Raw genomic sequence first — 20,846 nt, 5'->3', positions numbered from 1 at the left:
TTCGCACATGCGCAGACACTCAAAATGACATCATGCACATGCGCAGAAGCGGGGAATCGCGACCTGCGCATGCGCAGACGTGGGTTGCATTCTGCTCTGGATGCGAACGGGGCTCTGGAACGGATCCCATTCGCATCCAGAGGTACCACTGTAAATGTTTTCCAATCTTCTTTAAACGTATGTTGTTCTTGTTCTCTTATTCTATTTGTGAAGTCTGCAAGTTGTGCATATTCCGTCAGCTTAAGTTGCCATTCTTCTTTGGTTGGGACCTGGCTCGCTTTCCATTTTGGGGCTAACAAAACACGGGCCGCAGTAGTGGCATACGTAAACAACCTTTTCTCCTCTTTGTGTTTCCCTTGGCCAGCTGGTGGCCGGCAGTGTTGTGATGGCCTTCGAGGAAGTCTGCCCCGAGCGCATTGACCTCATCCACAAGAACTACCGCAAGCTGTGCAACCTGCTGATTGACGTGGAGGAATGGGGCCAGGTGGTGATCATCAACATGCTGACACGTTATGCTCGCACCCAGTTCCTCAGCCCCAACCAAAACGTGAGTGGAGCAGATAGGAGAGAAGCCTGTGCATTCGCTTGCCTGGGTTCTGGAGATAAGTTATCCTGAATCTGGGGCATGGATGTTGTAGCTCAGAAGGCCACAAGTGCAGCCCTTGGTTATATTCAGCAGGTGGCATTTTCTATACACAGATACATTTTTTTAGAGGGGAAAAGCTAATAGCTCAGTGGTAGAGCATTGCATGCAGAAGGTCCATAATCCCCAGCAGCTCCAGGCAGGGCTGGGAGAATCACTTGCCAGTCAGTGTAGACAGTACTTTTTATTGTCATTATTTATGATTTTTCAATTTAATACATTTCAATAATTTTATAATCATTTTAACATTTCAGAACTTGACTTCCTTCCCCCTCCTTCTGCGGTTCCTTAGGTTTATTTTTAATATTTTCTGCATATCCAAATTAATTTAATGTGCTCATTTATTAATCTACTTTAAGTATATACTCTTATAAAACTGCAGGCTGTTACAATAATACTGCCAATATTCTTATCTGTTTACAGTTTATTTGTAAATATTAAACAAACCATTTCCATTCTTTTGTAAAATGTTTGTTATCTTGATTTCTTAATTTCGCCATTTCTGCATATTCCACAGGTTTTTGTATCCATTCTTCTCTTGCTGGGACTTCTTCCATTTTTGACCAAGTAACATTCTTGCTGCTGTAGTCACTCACATGAATAGATTTCTATACAGTTTGGGTAGTTCTGTCCCTATAAAGCTTCTGGATTGTGTTTCTTTTTACAAATGTTACTTTAAACATCCTGTGTATAAGACACCCCCTAATTTAAGAAAATGGGGGGAGATGGCCCAGATTTTTTGGGAAGGATTGCCCAGAGTTGTTGAGCTTTTTTGGCGGGGGTGGGGGGGTGGGAGACTAACAAAAATCATTCCCATGACTGAAAAACGCAGCCAATAACACACGATGCTGAAACCGCCAAGTGTCTGCCCACTCGCAACTAGCAGCCGCAAATCATATGCCCAATTGTTGCAGCGGCAACCAATCCACAACAGCCCTTGCCGCAGCCACCAATCACCAACCCAATCGCCGCTCACAAGCTCCTGCTTGCGGCTGCAACCTATTGCCTGTCCCCCTTCTACACTACCTGTGTATAAGACGACCCCCCAATTTTGAACATTATTTTAGAGTAAAAACCCCTCATCTAATACAGGGAAAAGTACGGTAACTGTTACACCAAGTTTGTCCAGCTGAGGCAGTGCTGGTGTTGCAGGCTTTATTTTTACAATGAAGTTGTCCTTCTGTTAAGCAACCGTTTTTAGCCTGGCCTCTTCTCTGAAACTACTCTGCGTGGGGCTACCTTTGAAGGTGACCCGGAAACTACAACTAATCCATAACGTGGCAGCTAGACTAGTGACTGGGGGCAGCCACTGAGACCACATAACACCAGTCTTGAAAGACCTACATTGGCTCCCAGTATGTTTCCGAGCACAATTCAAAGTGTTGGTGTTGACCTTTAAAGCCCTAAACAGCCTTGGTCCTGTATACCTGAAGGAGCGTCTCCACCCCCATCATTCAGCCCAGACACTGAGGTCCAGCTCCGAGTGCCTTCTGGTGGTTCCCTCATTGCGAGAAGCAAAGCTACAGGGAACCAGGCAGAGGGCCTTCTCGGTAGTGGCACCTGCCCTGTGGAACGCCCTCCCATCAGATGTCAAAGAGATAAACAACTACCTGACATCCAGAAGACATCTGAAGGCAGCCCTGTTAAGGGAAGTTTTTAATGCGTGACATTTTAGTGTATTTTTGGTCTTTGTTGGAAGCTGCCCAGAGTGGCTGGGGAAACCCAGCCAGATGGGTGGGTTACAAATAATAAATTATTGTTGTTGTTGTTATTGTGGTACCTCGGGTTAGGTACTTAATTCGTTCCGGAGGTCCCTAGTTAACCTGAAACTGTTCTTAACCTGAAGCACCACTTTAGCTAATGGAGCCTCCTGCTGCCGTGCCACTGCTACACAATTTCTGTTCTCATCCTGAGGTAAAGTTCTTAACCTGAAGCACTATTTCTGGGTTAGCGGAGTCTGTAACCTGAAGCGTATGTAACCTGAAGCGTATGTAACCCGAGGTACCACTGTATTATGAAATATCCTGACAGCCTCCTCTGCTTCCCTTGTGCCTGGCAGGAGTCTCTCCTGGAAGAGAGCTCCGAGAAAGCTTTTTACGGTTCCGAAGAGGAAGACTCCAAGGATGACAAAGCAGAGCCGGCGTCCTTGGTGAAGCGCAAGCCGTATGTCATGGACCCCGACCACCGCCTGCTTCTGCGCAACACCAAGCCCCTGCTGCAGAGTCGCAATGCTGCGGTGAGAACCACCATCTCTAGCACCCCCCAGTGCTTCCCCTGCGGGGAGGCAGAGTTCCTTAGGAACGACAGCTCCCCTTGCCACCACGATCTCTGAAATGGGTGCAAGCAAGAGGATGGTAGGGCAACCCAACTCTTCCCAGGTGCAAGCGAGGAAAACCCACCATCCCCTGTGCAGATTTGCATACAATTTGCATATGTCAATTGATATGTATAGATGCATGTTATGCATGCTTAGCTACTCTGTAAGAAAAGTTTTCAAAAAGGAGGGGAAGGGGCAAAAGGTCTTTGGCCCAGTGCAGACAACCTGGGCCTTGGAACAGTGCCCTCCTAGTGGTGGGTTTTATTTTATTCACTTAAAAGCATACATATCCTGCTTAATCTAGGGATGCGGGTGGCGCTGTGGGTTAAACCACAGAGCCTAGGACTTGCTGATCAGAAGGTCGGCAGTTCGAATCCCCGTGACAGGGTGAGCTCCTGTTGCCCGGTCCCTGCTCCTGCCCACCTAGCAGTTTGAAAGCATGTCAAAGTGCAAGTAGATAAATAGGTACCGCTCTGGCAGAAAGGTAAACGGCGTTTCTGTGCGCTGCTCTGGTTCGCCAGAAGCAGCTTAGTCATGCTGGCCACATGACCCGGAAGCTGTACGCCTGCTCCCTCGGACAATAAAGCGAGATGAGCACCACAACCCCAGAGTCGGCCGCGACTGGACCTAATGGTCAGGGGTCCCTTTACCTTTTTATCCTGCTTAATGTTTCAAAGATCTCTAAGCTGTGTACAGTCTAAAAAAGAACAGGCAATATATCATTGAAGCAAAAATGAAACGTAAAACCAGTAAAACAGCAATGTAAAGACCTATAAAGACATGTAGTAGCAAGTAAAGCAAATCCAGAAGATTCAGACACATAAAACGGGGTCTGATCTTATGGGTCAGGGATAGCCTGGGCAAAAGGAGAAGTCTTCACAAGGCATCTGAAGCAACAGGTGGTTGCAACTTCAATTATAGCAGAGGGAAGGGCATCCCTCAGTACAGGGGTAATGGCAGAAAATGCCCATTTCCAGGCCAGATGATCTTAGTGGTCTTCAAGGTCTATACAGGGGCAGGCAGTCTTTCTGGTAGATGCAGCTAGCACAAATGAATCCTGTTTCCTTGCTTCCAAGGCCTTGTGGCACAAACCCTTTCTCTCTGCAGGTAGTGATGTCTGTTGCTCAGCTCTACTTCCACCTTGCTCCAAAGGCTGAAGTTGGGGTCATCGCTAAGGCACTGGTGCGTCTTCTCCGGAGCCACAGGTCTGCAAACACCTCCCCTTCTTCTAGTCTCTCTCTCTCTCTCTTTCTCTTTCTCTTTCTCTTTCTCTCCTTTTCCTGAAGTTGCTCCCTCTTACTTGGAAACATCCCAAGGACAGGGCAGAGCTGTGCATTTCTGTTAGGAAACCAGCTAAGCTCTTGACCATAGTTCATTATATTTGCTGTGTCTGCAAGGGACGTCGGAGATCTGCAACAAAACATTGCAGTGTGGCACACTCCTGTTCAGGCTTCTAGCCAGCCGGTGCCTTTTTCTAGAATATAGCTGGATATATAACTGTTGAGATGAGTCAAGTGAACAGAATCCAAAACCAATACAGAGCTACAATTCCAAAGTTCCCTTGCCAATTTGGTGTAGTGGTTGGGATGTTGGACTAGGACCTGGGAGACTAGAGTTCAAATACCCGCTCGGCAGTGAAGCTTGCTGGGTGACCTTGGCCGGCTGCAGACCCTCAGCCTAACTGTTAGGTTGTGGGTGAACATATCAGACAACACAGTGATTCTTCAAACAGCTCTTGTTTATTCACAGGCCAGAACAGAACTGAACTGAAGGGTTCAGCCAGCCTGCTTATATAGAGCTCCACTAGAATGCAACAGTAACCATTTTCTGTAACTATCCAATCACTGAATGTCACTTTCGATCCCTTATTTGCATATGTGGACCTGAGCTATCTACAGTATCCCCCTGCTGGCCCAGGGTGAGAACTTCAGTACATAACACCCCTCCCCACCGAGATACGGCATTAGTTACAATCGTAATGGTTTCCTTATATACAGCACTACACGTAATGGTTCAATTAGGCACAAAAGCATATCAGTTACATTTCACCTGCTTCCATTAGACCGACAGTATTACATGTCCAACAACATAGTCCTTTAAATAAGTTGGGCGCTTGGAGGTAGCAGTGAACCGAGCGAGGTAGGAGTCCTGCGATTCAGAGGCTGGCGCAAACGGCGGTAGAGGCACAAGTGAACCTATGGTTCCGATGCCGATGTGGAAGCGATGGATGGAACACAGTGCTCTAGCCAGAACGGTCAGCTCTGAATTGGTTTTGTTCAGTGATTTCGCTCGGTGTTTCAGCTCAGTGATTCAGCTCCGCTCAGAGGGTTGTGCTCTGTTGTCCATCGATCCCATCTTTGTCGCCAGTGTTAAGTTGTGGGTGAACATATCGGACGACACAGCGATTCTTCAAACAGCTCTTGTTTATTCACAGGCCAGAACTGAACTGAACTGAAGGGTTCAGCCAGCCTGCTTATATAGAGCTCCACTAGAACGCAGCAGTAACAATTTTCTGTAACTATCCAATCACTGAACGTCACTTTCGATCCCTTATTTGCATAGGTGGACCTGAACTATCTACAGTATCCCCCTGCTGGCCCAGGGTGAGAACTTCAGTACATAACACTAACCTCCAACTCAACCTCACAGGGTTGTATGGAAGGTAAAATGGAGAGGAAGGAGACAAAGCATAGCACGTTGAGCTCATTGAAATGAAGGTGCACTGGGCAGAAGCATATTTATTAGGAATTTTGAATAAGGATATTCCCAAAGATAAAATTAACATATTTCTGTAGGCAACAACGGCAGCGAGAATGTTGGTAGCCAGTCAATGGAAAGGAAATTCTATTCCAACAAAGGGGGAATGGTTAAGTAAACTTTGTGAGTACCTGGAGTTAGCAAAATTGGCGGATTTAATAAGGCATAAGTCAAAAAATTTAATTCAGAAACAATGGAAATGTTTAAATGATTATTTATACAAGCAGGGCTCAAATACGAAAGTTTGGTTGTGTCTAGACTAACCTTGTGAAGAATACAGAGAACATAAAGATTATGAAAGAATCTAAGGAAGGGAAATGATTGAAGAACAGATGTAAATGCGAGCAAGACAGCTAAGAGACGTGTGGTGAATGCGGTGGAGGTCTTTAATAATATTTTAACTAAGATTTATATATTGCAGTATTTGAAGCAAGAATTTGGTAATATTTCAGGTTATGAAAAGAATATTTTCTTTTCTTTCGTCTTTTTTCTTTATATCTTCTATTTTTCCTTTTCTTTTTTTATTAGTTTTCATTTTGGAAAATATGTACATTAGTGTGTTTATAGTGTTATGTATTGTTCTTTGTTTAATTTCTATTTCTTGAAAAATTTAATTTAAAAAAATTGGAAGGAAGGAAGGTGCACTATAAATGTAACAGTAATGAACATAGCGCCCTTAAGTGCCTAGGGCAGGACTGGGGCCTCAGGACCCAAATGCTGTTGAACTCCAACTTCCATCAGCGCCAGCCAGCATAGCTAATGGTTGGTGATCATGGGAGTTGTAGTCCGAAAGGCTAGCCCTGTTTCAGAGAGATGTACTTTGTAGATTACCACAAAGCCCTGCCTGAACTTGGGGGTTTCTGTAGCTTTTCAGAGGCAGTCAAGTTTCTGAATACCAGAGACTGGAAACCGCAGGGAGAGGAAAGAGCTCTTGTGCTTGGGTCCCGCTTGCAGGTTTCCTACAGGCAGTTGGTTGGCCACTGTGAGAACAGGATGCTGGGCCACATGAGCCATTGGCCTGTGCCAGCAGGCTGTTTCTATGTTCTTATGGTTCTGGCTTAGCAACTACCGACAGACGTCTCTGGATGACGTTGCAAGCAAAGCAAAGCATGCTGGGCATAGCTGTCAACCGTCCCTTATTTGGCGGGAAACTCCCTTAATAATAATAATAATAATAATAATAATAATAATAATAATAATAATAATTTATTATTTATACCCCGCCCATCTGGCTGGGCCTCCCCAGCCACTCTGGGCGGCTTCCATAAAAACCAAAAATACAATAAAATATCACATGTTAAAAACTTCCCTGAACAGGGCTGCCTTAAGATGTCTCTTGAATGTCAGGTAGTTATTTATCACTTTGACATCTGCTGGAAGGGCGTTCCACAGGGTGGGCGCCACTACCGAGAAGGCCCTCTGCCTGGTTCCCTGTAGCTTTGCTTCTCGCAATGAGGGAACCGCCAGAAGGCCCTCGGCGCTGGACCTCAGCGTCCGGGCAGAATGATGGGGGTGGAGACGCTCCTTCAGGTATACTGGACCGAGGCCGTTTAGGGCTTTAAAGGTCAGCACCAACACTTTGAATTGTGCTCGGAAACGTACTTATCCCAGCGCCGTGTCCCGCTGCTGTCCCTTATTGATGATGTCCCTTAAATTTCCTGGGTTTCAAAGGAAGCAGCTCCTCTCCCTCCCTCCCTGCCGGCCAGGGAGGAGGGAGGCTCCAACTGTGTTGCTTGACTGCCCGGCCCGCCCCCCCCGGCCTCCTCTCACCAGCCTCTGCTCCTGGGAGCCCCTCCCTGCTGGGACTGAGGAGCCTTGAGAGGAGAGCGAGGGCAACCATAGAGAAAGCAGTTCAGAGACAGGAGGCAGAGGCGGAGGCGCAGGCAGGTGTTCCAAGGGCTAACCATAGAGGGGGAAAGCAGAAGAAGGACTGCAAGCGCTTCTCCCACAGATTTGTAGTGGTAGACTAGCGTAGATGGTCTGATCTGCGGGTGCTATTCCCCCCCCTCCCGCCCCACCTGATGGAACTGAGAGCTTCAGATGGAGCACGAGAGAAAAGATACAGAACTCCAGCAGCATCTTCGTAGCTTGGACTTTGTTTTGATCGAAAAGTGGTTGTTGCTTGTAGTTATTTAATTGCAGTGTTTCATCAGCTGGTGTCTTGAGCAGCAACCTCTGGAAACGAAGGGAAGGGCTAAAAACCGGCGCTGCTCTCCAAAATTGTCTGGTCCCTTTTAACTTCGTATTTCAGCTGGTTGACTAAAATCTCTTACTTTGGCTGCTGGTCCCTTATTTTCGAGGCAGCTGGTCCCTTATTTTCAAATCTGTAAGTTGACAGCTATGATACTGGGGCGGAAAGCATTCCCTCATTGTTTGTCCATGCAGCCACTAATCAGAGGCATACTGCCTCTCTGAATACGGAGGGTCTGGTTTTGTCTCTTAATGACCATTGGCAGATCTGTGCTTCATGCATTTGTCTAAACCTTTAAAGAAATAAAGGTGGTCATCTTTACATCTGCTGGCAATGAATCCTGCAGTGTCCCTGCCTTGTTGACAAGTCCTTGTCTCTCTTGTTATGGCAGTGAGGTCCAGTATGTGGTGCTTCAGAACGTGGCCACCATGTCAATCAAGCGCAGGGTGAGTGCCTGTTTCCTTTATTAAGGGATTCACTTGGGCTGGGAGACGAGAAATACCAAGACTCTGGATGTCTGCCACATTACTGCTGCTGCTTCTGCTGTACAGGCTGCCTTTGAACCAGTGATGGGGAGCAGCCCAGATGTCTTGAAGAGAGGTTTTCTGGGTCCTTCTGTAAATCCAGAGCTCACCATGGGATTTTCCCAAGGATGCTACTGCTGCTGCTGCTGCTGATCTTGCTTCTTTCTCTCTGCAGGGAATGTTTGAACCATACCTGAAAAGCTTCTACATCAGATCCACAGACCCCACCCAGATCAAGATCCTCAAGGTGTGTGAGATGCACCCATAGATGGGTGCTAGGCTGCACTGAAGATAACAGCTTTTTTGTTTTTTGTTGTCGCCTAGAGTAACTCCTCCCTTTTCTCTTCTGCCCTCCTAGCTGGAAGTTCTGACCAACCTTGCAAACGAGACCAACATCTCCACCATCCTGCGTGAGTTCCAGGTATAGCATGACTAATGGGCTGGAGGAAGGTCTTAGCAAAGGAGCTGGAGGTGGAGCAATATGTGCAGAGCCAGGAATGTCTCTGTACTTGCTAAATTCCTTTTTTTAAAAAAATATATTTATTCAAAATTTTAAACATTTAACACCCAACACATATAATCCCATCCCCAACAATACAATAAACAAACAAAAAAGAAAAAACAAAGTAAAACATACAAAAAAGGAGAAAATACAACATCAAAATCAAATTCTTAAAATTCAAACTTTCTTCACGTTTTTAGGCTTCTTCACATCTTTCGTTTCTGCTTTCCAAATTTGTAAAGTTCTAAACAGCAAATTATCACCTTGTTTCAATTTCTTATTTGTGTTTTTCCAATATTATGTCTCTAAATTTAAGTTTATTTACCAAAGACTAAAATATTCAATTTAGGCATAATATTAACTAAAGAATTAACTTTTTGTCAGCTTTCACCTATTCTCAGATTCTTTTCAACTAGCTTACTGATGCCATATTTATTTTTATTCTTATTTTATTTTATATATATAAAAAAAATGTACTTGCTAAATTCCTAGCATCCTCAGTGACAAAACCTAGTTCCTAACCCACAGGAAGGTCAAAGCACATCACCTGCCCAAAACAAGCCATCAACATTTATAATAATAATAATAATAATAATAATAATAATAATAATTATTATTATTATTTATTATTTGTACCCCGCCCATCTGGCTGGGTTTCCCCAGCCACTCTGGGCAGCTTCCACAGAGACCAAAATACACTAAAATGTCAAACATTAAAAACTTCCCTGAACAGGGCTACCTTAAGATGTCTTCGGAATGTCAGGTAGTTGTTTATCGCTTTGACATCTGGTGGGAGGGCGTTCCACAGGGCGGGCGCCACTACCGAGAAGGCCCTCTGCCTGGTTCCCTGTAGCTTTGCTTCGTGCAATGAGGGAACCACCAGAAGGCCCTCGGAGCTGGACCTCAGCGTTCGGGTAGAACGATGGGGGTGGAGACACTCCTTCAGATATACTGGGCCGAGGCCGTTTAGGGGTTTAAAGGTCAACACTAACACTTTGAATTGTGCTCGGAAACATACTGGGAGCCAATGTATGTCTTTCAAGACCGGTGTTATATGGTCCCGGCAGCTGCCCCCGGTCACCAGTCTAGCTGCCGCATTCTGGATTAGTTGTAGTTTCCGGGTCACCTTCAAAGGTAGCCCCACGTAGAGCACATTGCAGTAGTCCAAGCGGGAGATAACTAGAGCATGCACCACTCTGGCGAGACAGTCTGCGGGCAGACAGGGTCTCATCCTGCGTACCAGGTGGAGTTGGTAGACAGCTGCCCTGGATACAGAATTGACTTGCGCCTCCATGGACAGCTGTGAGTCCAAAATGACTCCCAGGCTGCACACCTGGTCCTTCAGGGGCACAGTTACCCCATTCAGGACCAGGGAGTCCTCCACACCAGCCCGCCCCCTGTCCCCCCAAAACAGTACTTCTGTCTTGTCAGGATTCAACCTCAAACGTATTCTCGCATTGCATTCTGTAACCCAGTTAAGATGGAGCATTTGACTTTAAATTGGGTTTTTGTTTGAATGCCACTGAATTCATCAAGCCATATTATTGCATCCAATTTTAAAATTCAAGAACTACATTACACAAAGGCCCCATTTGTACTGTACATTAAAAAGCGATACGCTGCTTTAAATGCACACTGTGGATGTGGTGTGAGAATTCATCTGATCCAGTGTATTGATTCTGGCAGTGACCAGCTAAAATCCACAAAATATTTTGTTTTTTAAACTACCCTTAAAATAATTATTAAAACCACAAATAAAATCATTAACACTTCAAAAACTAAGACAGACAACTAAATTACATGTCTTTGTAATCTTGGTGAATTAAAAAAAACTTTTTGCTTGCATCTAAAGTGAGGGGTACCTGACTAATGGCAACAGGCATGGAGTTCCAAATATCAATTTCTTGCAAATCTGGAAGAGCATTGTGTGGCACTCGTAAAAGTGCAGGTTCTGCAGATCAAGGCAATGGACTAGGCACACATGGGGCAAGACGCTGTCTTAAGTACATTGGTCCCAAGCCGCAAAGGGCCATATGTGTATATATATATATATATATATATATATATATTTGCTTTCGTAGATTTTCACGGGTACAGGAATGCAGGTTTTGGTGTCCTCGGGTATCTTCCCGTGTAAAAGTTGGGGTGTCTAGGCGACGTTTCGACGAGGTCTCACTCGTCATCTTCAGGCTGGTGCTTTCGGCTTCTTGTTACTGGAACAGAGCAGGATCTCAGTGTTTGAGTTCCTATAAATACTGTAGAGGAGGTATGGTGTATAGCCTCCAATGTTCTGGGCAGAGAGGAAGTTCCCAGGCTAGTGTGCCTTTTCTTCTTTGAAGAAAAGGCACACTAGCCTGGGAACTTCCTCTCTGCCCAGAACATTGGAGGCTATACACCATACCTCCTCTACAGTATTTATAGGAACTCAAACACTGAGATCCTGCTCTGTTCCAGTAACAAGAAGCCGAAAGCACCAGCCTGAAGATGACGAGTGAGACCTCGTCGAAACGTCGCCTAGACACCCCAACTTTTACACGGGAAGATACCCGAGGACACCAAAACCTGCATATATATATATATATATATATATATATATATATATATATATACCTTGAACTTCGCCCAGTAACAAATTGACAGCTAGTGCAGCTGTTTGAGAAGAGGCATTATATGCTGGCAGAATTTCAATCCTGCCCGCATTCTGCGCTAACTGCAGCTTCCAGATCAACTTCAAGGGAAGCCCCACATAGAATGCACTGCAGTAATCCAGTCTTGAAGTTACCAGTGGCTAAACTGCTATGACCAAGGTATCCCAGTCCAGGAACAGTCACAACTGCTTTACCATCCCAAGATAAACTAGCTATGCCTTGTTGTTTGTCCCCAGCATCCTATAATCACAGGGCAGACTGCTTCAAATCAATAAGTTTCTGTTTTTCTGGTTTAAAGGGTTGTGAATGAGGTCATTAGAAAGAGACTTTGGTGACAAGGGGGCTTTGTTTTTGACACATTAGGGGAGACTGTACAGTTTCATTAGCTGAGTCTCCTGGAAGTCACAGAAATGCGGCTTAAGGAAGGAGAAAAGGGTGGAATTCTCGGAGCTGTATCCCAGCTGTTGTGATTCCAAAGTTTATCTTAAAGACCATTAAAGGTGCCCTTAATCTAGCTGTCCTTGAACAGGGGTTGACTTCTGTTCTATTTTTGCAACTCTCTAATTTATTTGCTTTTCTTTGTTTATAATAATAATAGTAATAATAGTAATAATAATAATAGTAATAGTAGTAATAATAAATTTTATTTATATCCCGCCCTCCCTAGCCGAAGCCGGGCTCAGGGCAGCTAACAACAATAAAATAGTGCAACATTCTAAAATCATTTCATTATAAAATTAATTAATTAATAGCAGGTGTGGGGAACCTTTGGCCCTCTAGGCGTTCCTGAACTACAACTCCCATCATCAGCAGCAAGCATGGCCAGTGGCCAGGGATGACAAGAGCAGCATCTGGAGAGCTTAAGGTTCCCCATGCCTGGGAGAGGAAGAGTGTGAGAGAGCACTAGAGCACAATTCATGCACGTTATAAGGAATAAGAAACTAGATATGGACATATAGTATATAGGAGAGGAAATGAAGACGGGGGGTAGCCTGCATATTTTACAGTGACTTTTCAACCAGTATAATGCCATGTGCCTTACTGAATGGGCATTGCCAGTGTAACTACCGTATTTTTCGCCCTATAGGACGCACCGGCCCATAGGACGTACCTAGATTGGGGGGGGGGGAGGGAAAAAATTATTTCCCCCCCCAGGTGCGGGGCTGGGGAAGCTCGGGCTTCCCCCGACGCCAGCCCCCAGAACAGGACCCAGAGCGATGCCAAAGCTGCATGCAGCTTTGGCATCGCTCTGGGACCTTGTGGGGCTGGCGGCGGGGAAAGCGGAGCTTCACCCTCCACCAGCCCCCAGAACGGGACCCAGAGCCATGCCGAAGCTGCGTGCAGCTTTGGCATCGCTCTGGGAGCTTGCGGGGCTGGAGGAGAGCATGGATGTGGCACCGAGATTGCTATGAAGTCAAGCAGCCTTACCCACAAAGTACTTGTAAAAAAAAATTCATAGCGGGCTTCCGACTGGCAGCCGTGCTCCACGGTCTCAGGCTAGGGTATTCTCCCTCACCTGAATACAGGAAGGTTCTGCATGCACAACATGAGATTTGCCACTGAGCTATGGTCCCTCCCGTTATAATTATGGTGCATTTGAGGGCTAGCATGCAGCCCGCATGGCACAGGTCCAGCCACACCCATCTCCGCATGGACATTCCCAGACAGCTCCTTGTGTCTTTTTGTTCCCGCAGACTTACATCCGGAGCATGGACAAAGACTTCGTGGCAGCCACCATCCAGGCCATTGGCCGTTGCGCCACCAACATTGGCAAAGTGCGTGACACATGTCTCAATGGCCTTGTGCAGCTGCTGTCCAACCGAGATGGTGAGAGCCCTTTTTCAGTGCGGTATAGCTAGGAAAATAGGGGCGTGTGGTCCAGAGGGTGGTGGCTTGAAACGCAAGAGCTCAATTCTTAGTATACACGTTGGCATATAGTTTGTGAAATTTTTATTGGAGCAGAACTATGTGGAGCACTGAAGCTCTACCTTATGGCTGTGAGATGGGCTACTCACCCCTGAGATTGCCCAGGGTGCAGTCATGAGATCTACAAACTTGGTTGCTTTTGTTGCTTTTAATCGGGGGCTGGAAGGCCACCTATCAGGGTTCCTGTAGGAGTGGATTTCCTGTGTCAGCAGAGGATTGGACAACATACTCTTTGAGGTCCCTTTCAGCTCTGTGATTCTACAAAAGGAACACGGCCACTGGGGAGATGAGAAGCAGACTGAGCCTCCTTGCATTCAGCCTTAACACTTTCCCCATCCTGTTACTTAGAGCTGGTTGTGGCCGAGTCTGTGGTTGTCATTAAGAAACTCCTGCAGATGCAGCCGTCTCAGCACAGCGAGATCATCAAGCACATGGCAAAGCTGACCGACAACATCCAGGTGGGGGCCTGAGCTGGCAGAAGATGCTCTCCTGATGGGTGGGCTCTGATGAGGAAAGGGTGCGGGGGAGTGGAAAAGGCTGATCCGGGGATCTCAAGAGGAGATGCAGTGCAGTTTCTTCTGCATAGGTACCCATGGCTCGTGCCAGCATCTTATGGCTGATCGGCGAGTACTGTGAGCATGTGCCCAAGATTGCCCCTGATGTGCTGCGTAAGATGGCCAAGTCCTTCACCAGCGAGGAGGACATTGTGAAGCTGCAGGTCATCAACTTGGCAGCCAAGCTTTACCTGACCAACTCCAAGCAGGTAAAGATCTTTCCGAGGATTAAATAGGAGTGGCAGCTTTCCCGTTGAATGCAATTAGCAGGGTGGGTAGGATTGCTGTCTGCATGCCAAGGGCACATATTTAATATACTGTAACTGGTTACAGTATATACAGTATATGCTGTGGGTTAGAAGGTCGATGGTTGCTGATCAGAAGGTCGGTGGTTTGAATCCCCGTGACAGGGTGAGCTCCCGTTGTTCGGTCCCTGCTCCTGCCAACCTAGCAGTTTGAAAGCACGTCCAAGTGCAAGTAGATAAGTAGGTACCGCTCCGGCGGGAAGGTAAACGGCGTTTCCGTGCACTGCTCTGGTTCGCCAGAAGCGGCTTAGTCATGCTGGCCACATGACCCGGAAGCTGTACGCCCGTGGCCAATAAAGCGAGATGAGCGCCGCAACCCCAGAGTCAGCCGCGACTGGACCTAATGGTCAGGGGTCCCTTTACCCTTTACCTCTGGTTTTGTGCTGAAGGTGTTAATCATCTCAAGGCAGAGGAACTTTGGACTTGGGGCTGGGGCAAATGTGGCCCTCCAAGCCTCTACTTGGCCCTCAAAACTCTCCAGTAGCCCTGCTTCACATAGGCGTTGAGTATTTTGCCTTCCTGGAATCCTATAATGTCCCTTGCTTGCCTAGATAGAGGACAAAGGTGTCTGAGGGAGGGAGGGAGGGAGGGTGGGCAGGCCACAGAGTCTTAAGTGACTTGGGCAATTCACCTCCCCAGAGCTGGAGATGAAGCCTGGGACTCATTTTGCCACTGTGCTTCTGAGATGCTCTAAGCACCTCTGGAGCGCGGCTCCGAAACAAGCCCCAGCCAGTTAAGTTTTAACACACATATGGTATTTATGTATTATTTCAGAACATCTCTCTCCCACCTTTCTCGACATAAATAGATTTCCCAATTCTCTAGCGACTGAATGTGTGTGATAGAAATAATGAAAACCCACACATCCAGCAGCTGTAAAAACAGCAAGAGTGGCATTAAAATATAATTTGTGCAAAAACACAGGAAAATAATGTGGCACCAAAAAGTAGGTCCCAGGTGAGTTCCATAAGAAGGGCAACCCACAATCAGTGGGGCTACAGTCAGGGGGCTGTCACCAAGAAGGTCCTACCTTTGGTCTATCTGTTTCCGCTGGGGCCATTCCTCCTCTCCCCCAGCTCCACCCAAAAGGGGAGTTGCACCAAACACAGAGAAGCAAGAACGAGAACTGAAGCTTCAGAACGGTGCTGGTTTTCAAAAGACATCCATCTTTTTATATATAAATTGGTTTCTACACACACACACACACACACACACACACACCACTCCTTCCAGGCAAGCAAGAAGCATTGTTCAAGTACGGGGATGCATTCCAGCCAGGGAATACGCATGAGGAGGGTGTGTCCTGGGCAATGTTCCAAGGGCCAGTTAGAGAGGCTTGGAGGGCCACATTTGGCTTCCAGGTCTGAGATTCCCCACCCCTGAGCTAAGTTCATTGTAGACCCATTGAAATTAGTGAATCTAAGGCGGCCGTGCCAATTTATTTGGACACCAAAAAACTGATCCGACTGTGTGGACTGACTTGTGTTTGTGTTGTGGGGGGAGCAAGAGGCAAAGGACATGCCCCATAGGTGCAAGAATTCACTTGAGCGCCATATTTTTAATATTCAGTTGGAAGCCGCCCAGAGTGGCTGGGGAAACGCAGCCAGATGGGCAGGGTATAAATAATAAATTATTATTATTACTATTATTATTATTATTATTATTATTATTATTATTATTATTATATTTTCTGTTATGCCCCTATTTTATTTTAACATACTTCTTAATGCCGAAATAGGCTTCTAAGAAATTTGCAAGGTAAAAAAAAACCTGTCGCACCAGCATTTAAATTTAAATATTCATAATTAAAATACTCAATGAAGCAATCCCATGAATGCATCTTTTTTTAAAGCGCCCTTTTTGCTGTAGTTCTGTATTGGTTTGTTTTCTGCCTCCGGCCTAAGAGACTGTTGGGGAGGCCACTGGCTTGCCCAACTCTTTGCCAGGGCCCAGTTCCTCTTGTGCAATGCGGTCTTCTCTGCCACAGAGCAAACTGCTAACCCAGTATGTACTGAACCTGGCCAAGTACGACCAGAATTACGACATCCGGGACCGTGCCCGCTTCATCCGCCAGCTCATTGTGCCCACCGAGAAGAGTGGGGCCCTCAACAAGTACGCCAAGAAGCTCTTCCTGGCCCAAAAGCCCGCCCCAATCCTGGAGTCCTCTTTCAAAGGTAGAGTGAGGTGCCGCGTATAAAAGGAGCAGCCGAGGGAACAGGTCATGGGTGTGTTGATGGGAGCACAGCAGGGAGAAATCGGTTCTCATTCAGAATTAACCTACAGGTTATATAAACAGAATGTATAGATGAATAAATGAGTAAGTTAATTTGGAATATGCAGAAAATATAAAAAATTAAGGAACCGCAGAAAGAGGGGAAGGGAAGTCGAGTTTCAAAATGTTAAAATGATTGTAAATGTATAAAATGGAAAATCATTTTTTAAAAAGAGAATTTATAGTTAGCCAGCCAAGAGGGGTGTTGGGTGGTGTTGCCTAGCAACCGGCATGATCCTTGCTGAGGTAACTCGTGCTCTGATTGGTTGTGTAGTTCTGTGGGAGTTTTTCCCCGCAAGTGTAGTTGTTGAACGTCTCCATGCTATGAATAAGGCATGTAAATAAAATGAACCCCCTCTGTTTGTTTCTCCTCGCATTTTGTACTGTTTTTGACCAGTTTAAAGTATTATCAGGATTTGTGTTCTCTCTGGGCTCCACCTGCTTTACTCAAATCACTCTGCCTAACGAAGGGCCACGGGTAGCAGGGAGGTGGCGCTGTTGGGTGGGCCTGTGCGGATGCTGATGCTTTGCTGCTCCTTGCAGACCGTGACCACTTCCAGCTGGGCTCGCTTTCCCACCTCCTCAATGCCAAGGCCGTAGGCTACCAGGAGCTCCCGGACTGGCCCAGCGAAGCTCCCGACCCATCCGTGCGCAACGTGGAGGTATTGGCTTCCCCTCCGCCCAGGAGTAATGGGAAAACTGGCGTTTCTCTGAGAAACATTGTGAAATGGCTTGCAAGCCCTTTGCACCCGAAAGGGAGTCACCAGCCCTTGCTGACAATGGCTGCCAAGGCAATGGCCCTGCCTGCCCTGCCTTCCTTACAATGATTATAGTAGTAGTAGTGGTAGTAGTAGTACAGGTGAAACTCGAAAAATTAGAATATCATGGAAAAGTTCATTTATTTCAGTAATTCAACTTAAAAGGTGAAACTAATATATGAGACTCATGACATGCAAAGCGAGATGTGTTTCCACTTCTCAGAGGTCCAATCTTGCTCCATTTGCAATCCTTGTTTTGCATATGTCCTTGAATATTCTAATTTTCTGAGATGGTTAATTTGGGGTTTTCACCAGCTGTACACCATGATCATCACAATTATAGCAAATATAGGCTTGACATATCTCGCGTTGCATGTCACGAATCTATCTCATGTATTAGTTTCACCTTTCAAGTTGAATTATGGAAATAAAGGAAGTTTTCCACGATATGCTAATTTTTCAAGTTTCACCTGTATAACAAATCAAGGCTTGACAAATCTTGCTTTGCATGTCATGAGTCGATCTCATATATTAGTTTCAACTTTTAAGTTGAATTACTGAAATCAATGAACTTTTCCATGATATGCTAATTTTTCGAGTTTCACCTGTAGTAGTACAATTTTTCTAGAAAAAGAGGTGCCGGAACTTGCCATGAATGCCTCCTTTGTTCTCTTAGAATGGCAATGTGCCCACCTGAAAGGTAGCAGAACTGAGTTCTGGCGAGTTCCAACTGAAAAAAGGTGTTGCTGCTGTTGTTGTTTCTGCTGCTGCCCCAGCCACTCTGGGCGGCTCTCAACAAAATATTAAAAACACAATAAAGCACCAGCCATCGAAAACATGCCTTCAGATGTCTTCTAAAAGTCAAATAGTTGTTAATCTGTTTGATATCTGATGGGAGGGCGTTCCACAGGAAGGAACCCACCACCGTGAAGGCCCTTGAGTGTGGGCCACTCTGAATGTGGACTTCCCATAGGCCAAGGGTAGGGAACCATTGGTGGCCCTTCAGAAGCTGCTGAACTGCAACTCCCGCCCACCCCAGCAGGCATGGCCAATGGTGAATGGGAATTGTAGTTCAGGAACATCTGGAGGGTTCCTCACAGCTGCCACAGGCATCTGGTTGGCCATTGTGAGAACAGGATGCTTGGCTTATTGGGCCTTTAGCTTGATCCAGCTCTTGTGAATCTTACCCACACCCCTGCTTTTTCGCCTCTCCTCAGGAAGAGTCAGTCGGCCCCATAGAAAGCAACATTGGGCTGCTGGGCGAGCGGATAGAGGTGGTGTTTGCTGGTGCAGTGATGCTCTTGCTCTCATGCTGCTATTTTCCTCCTCCTCCTCCTCCTCCTTCAGTTTTCTTCTCTGCACTGTAGCTCTGACTGTGCGTGCAGTGTGTTCAAACTAACCTTTAATTGACCAGTTTGGACTAATGGATCGATATGCCTTTTGTTCAGCTAAAGATTGCCCCTTTCAAAAACAGCAGGTGGCAAACACAATCTTAGCAAAGGTATTCTCATGTTCTCTCTCACCCGGGTGGGAATGCTTTTTCTGAGATGGTGACTTCCATGATGTGTTTGCCTTTATTTATTTATTTTGCTGCTGAACTGTTTGGTTTTACCCCAGTGCAAATCTAACCCAATTTTAAGGAATCCGTTGAACAGCTAAGCTGCATTTAACTGGGTGACAAATTGCCGTGAGGCTTTCAAACAATTCTGCCGTCTCCAGAAGTGTGAGCCAGCAGGGTCAGGTGATATATGGTCCAGTACTGGGTGTAGATCAGCAGGGAGCGGAGGAAATCATTTCAAGGCCTTACTCAGCCATGGAACTTGCTACAGCTTCCTTCCCTTAGATGGAACCTACCTCACTGCGTTGTTGTGAGGAGAAAATAGAATCAACTTGTGTTTGCTACTCTAAAGTGGAGGGAAGATAGAATGCAGAACCTCTAGGTACATGTACAGTGGTACCTCGGGTTACATACGCTTCAGGTTACATATGCTTCAGGTTACAGACTCCGCTAACCCAGAAATATTACCTCAGGTTAAGAACTTTGCTTCAGGATGAGAACAGAAATCGTGCTCTGGCGCAGCGGCGGCAGCAGGAGGCCCCATTAGCTAAAGTAGTGCTTCAGGTTAAGAACAATTTCAGGTTAAGTGGTGCTTCAGGTTAAGAATGGACCTCTGGAACAAATTAAGTACTTAACCCGAGGTACCACTGTACAAATGTCTTCTTCCGGCCATCTCACTAGAGCAGGCCTTAGGGAAAGGCTATAACTTTCTGTGCAGAATGACCCAGATTTAGTCCTTGCCATTTCCTGTTAAAAGGGTCAGGTTGCAGGTTATGAGGAAGATTTTGGACAGCTGCAGTCAGTCACAGGAGACGTAGTACTTTGATCTTGGTGTAAACTTGAGAGCCAGTGTGGTGTAGTGGTTAAGAGCGGTAGTCACGTAATCTGGGTAACCGGGTTCGCGTCTCCGCTCCTCCACATGCAGCTGCTGGGTGACCTTGGGCTAGTCACACTTCTTTGAAGTCTCTCAGCCCCACTCACCTCACAGAGTGTTTGTTGTGGGGGAGGAAGGGAAAGGAGATTGTTAGCCGCTTTGAGACTCCTGAAGGGGAGTGAAAGGCGGGATATCAAATCCAAACTCTTCTTCTTCTTCTTCTAATATGCAAGTTCCTGTATTGCACCAGAACCTGGACAGGCTGTGCTTTGCTGCAGTGATTCCCACCCGGATATTATCATCACCATCAGTTTATTGATATACCACTTTTTAGCTAAGGCCATTGAAGCAGTGAACAGATTAAGAGAAAAGAAAAGAAAGTAAAGCTGCAGTCAATACGCAAGTACAGTAAATCAATAAAGATATAAAATAGCAAAAACCCAGGCGTATCATGAACCACACGCTGTGCATTCGTGAATTGGATTTGTGCTGTCACTGCAAATGCTAGCACAAACAATAGGCTTCTCCCTGGAAACAACTGCAGTTGTGGCAAAGTTCTTGCAGTTGCTGTCCATGAGTGGGACTAGCTGGCTCAACCTGTGAATTTCCTGCCATAGAGCCATGCACGCTTTGAGTGCATCAAGCAGGATTCCGAAAACCTTGACTCATCTTGGCTCACCCTTCTGAGGGCTGCTCCATACAAGGCTATATTCCTACATGGATATCAACGCCATGTAGAAAGTGCACATCATATGCCATGTGCACTCCTTATGTGCAACAACTGCATGTGTCTCTGTTTCACCTTGTGCACACATGGCATTAAACAACCTGCCTTCAATTGCAGCAAATAAGCACATTGCATGCTACAGTGTGACATTGCACACTTATTTTTTATTTTGTCTGATGCAGAAAAAAATTAACTCCCTTTGGTATGATGTGGATCTAAGTCTCTCATTCTTCCGGGCTGTTCTTTCTGGTCCCATTTCATTCACATGCAGGCCTTTTTAATGTGCTCAC

General features: G+C 46.0%; 1 protein-coding gene across 1 annotated transcript in view; it reads left to right on the top strand.

The window, feature by feature from the left end:
- The window catches only part of AP3B2 (adaptor related protein complex 3 subunit beta 2), a 51,766-nt gene that overhangs the window by 8,509 nt on the left and 22,411 nt on the right, over positions 1-20,846 (top strand). Inside the window, 11 exon segments of the mRNA XM_028705673.2 lie at positions 365-547; positions 2,703-2,879; positions 4,068-4,165; positions 8,300-8,354; positions 8,608-8,679; positions 8,791-8,853; positions 13,277-13,409; positions 13,857-13,966; positions 14,095-14,271; positions 16,355-16,541; positions 17,183-17,301. Of these exon segments, the coding sequence (XP_028561506.2) occupies positions 365-547; positions 2,703-2,879; positions 4,068-4,165; positions 8,300-8,354; positions 8,608-8,679; positions 8,791-8,853; positions 13,277-13,409; positions 13,857-13,966; positions 14,095-14,271; positions 16,355-16,541; positions 17,183-17,301 (1,374 nt within the window).

The sequence above is a fragment of the Podarcis muralis genome, chromosome 14, assembly GCF_964188315.1.
Source record: "Podarcis muralis chromosome 14, rPodMur119.hap1.1, whole genome shotgun sequence".
NCBI lineage: Eukaryota > Metazoa > Chordata > Lepidosauria > Squamata > Lacertidae > Podarcis > Podarcis muralis.
This window is presented reverse-complemented; position numbering and strand designations above follow the sequence as displayed.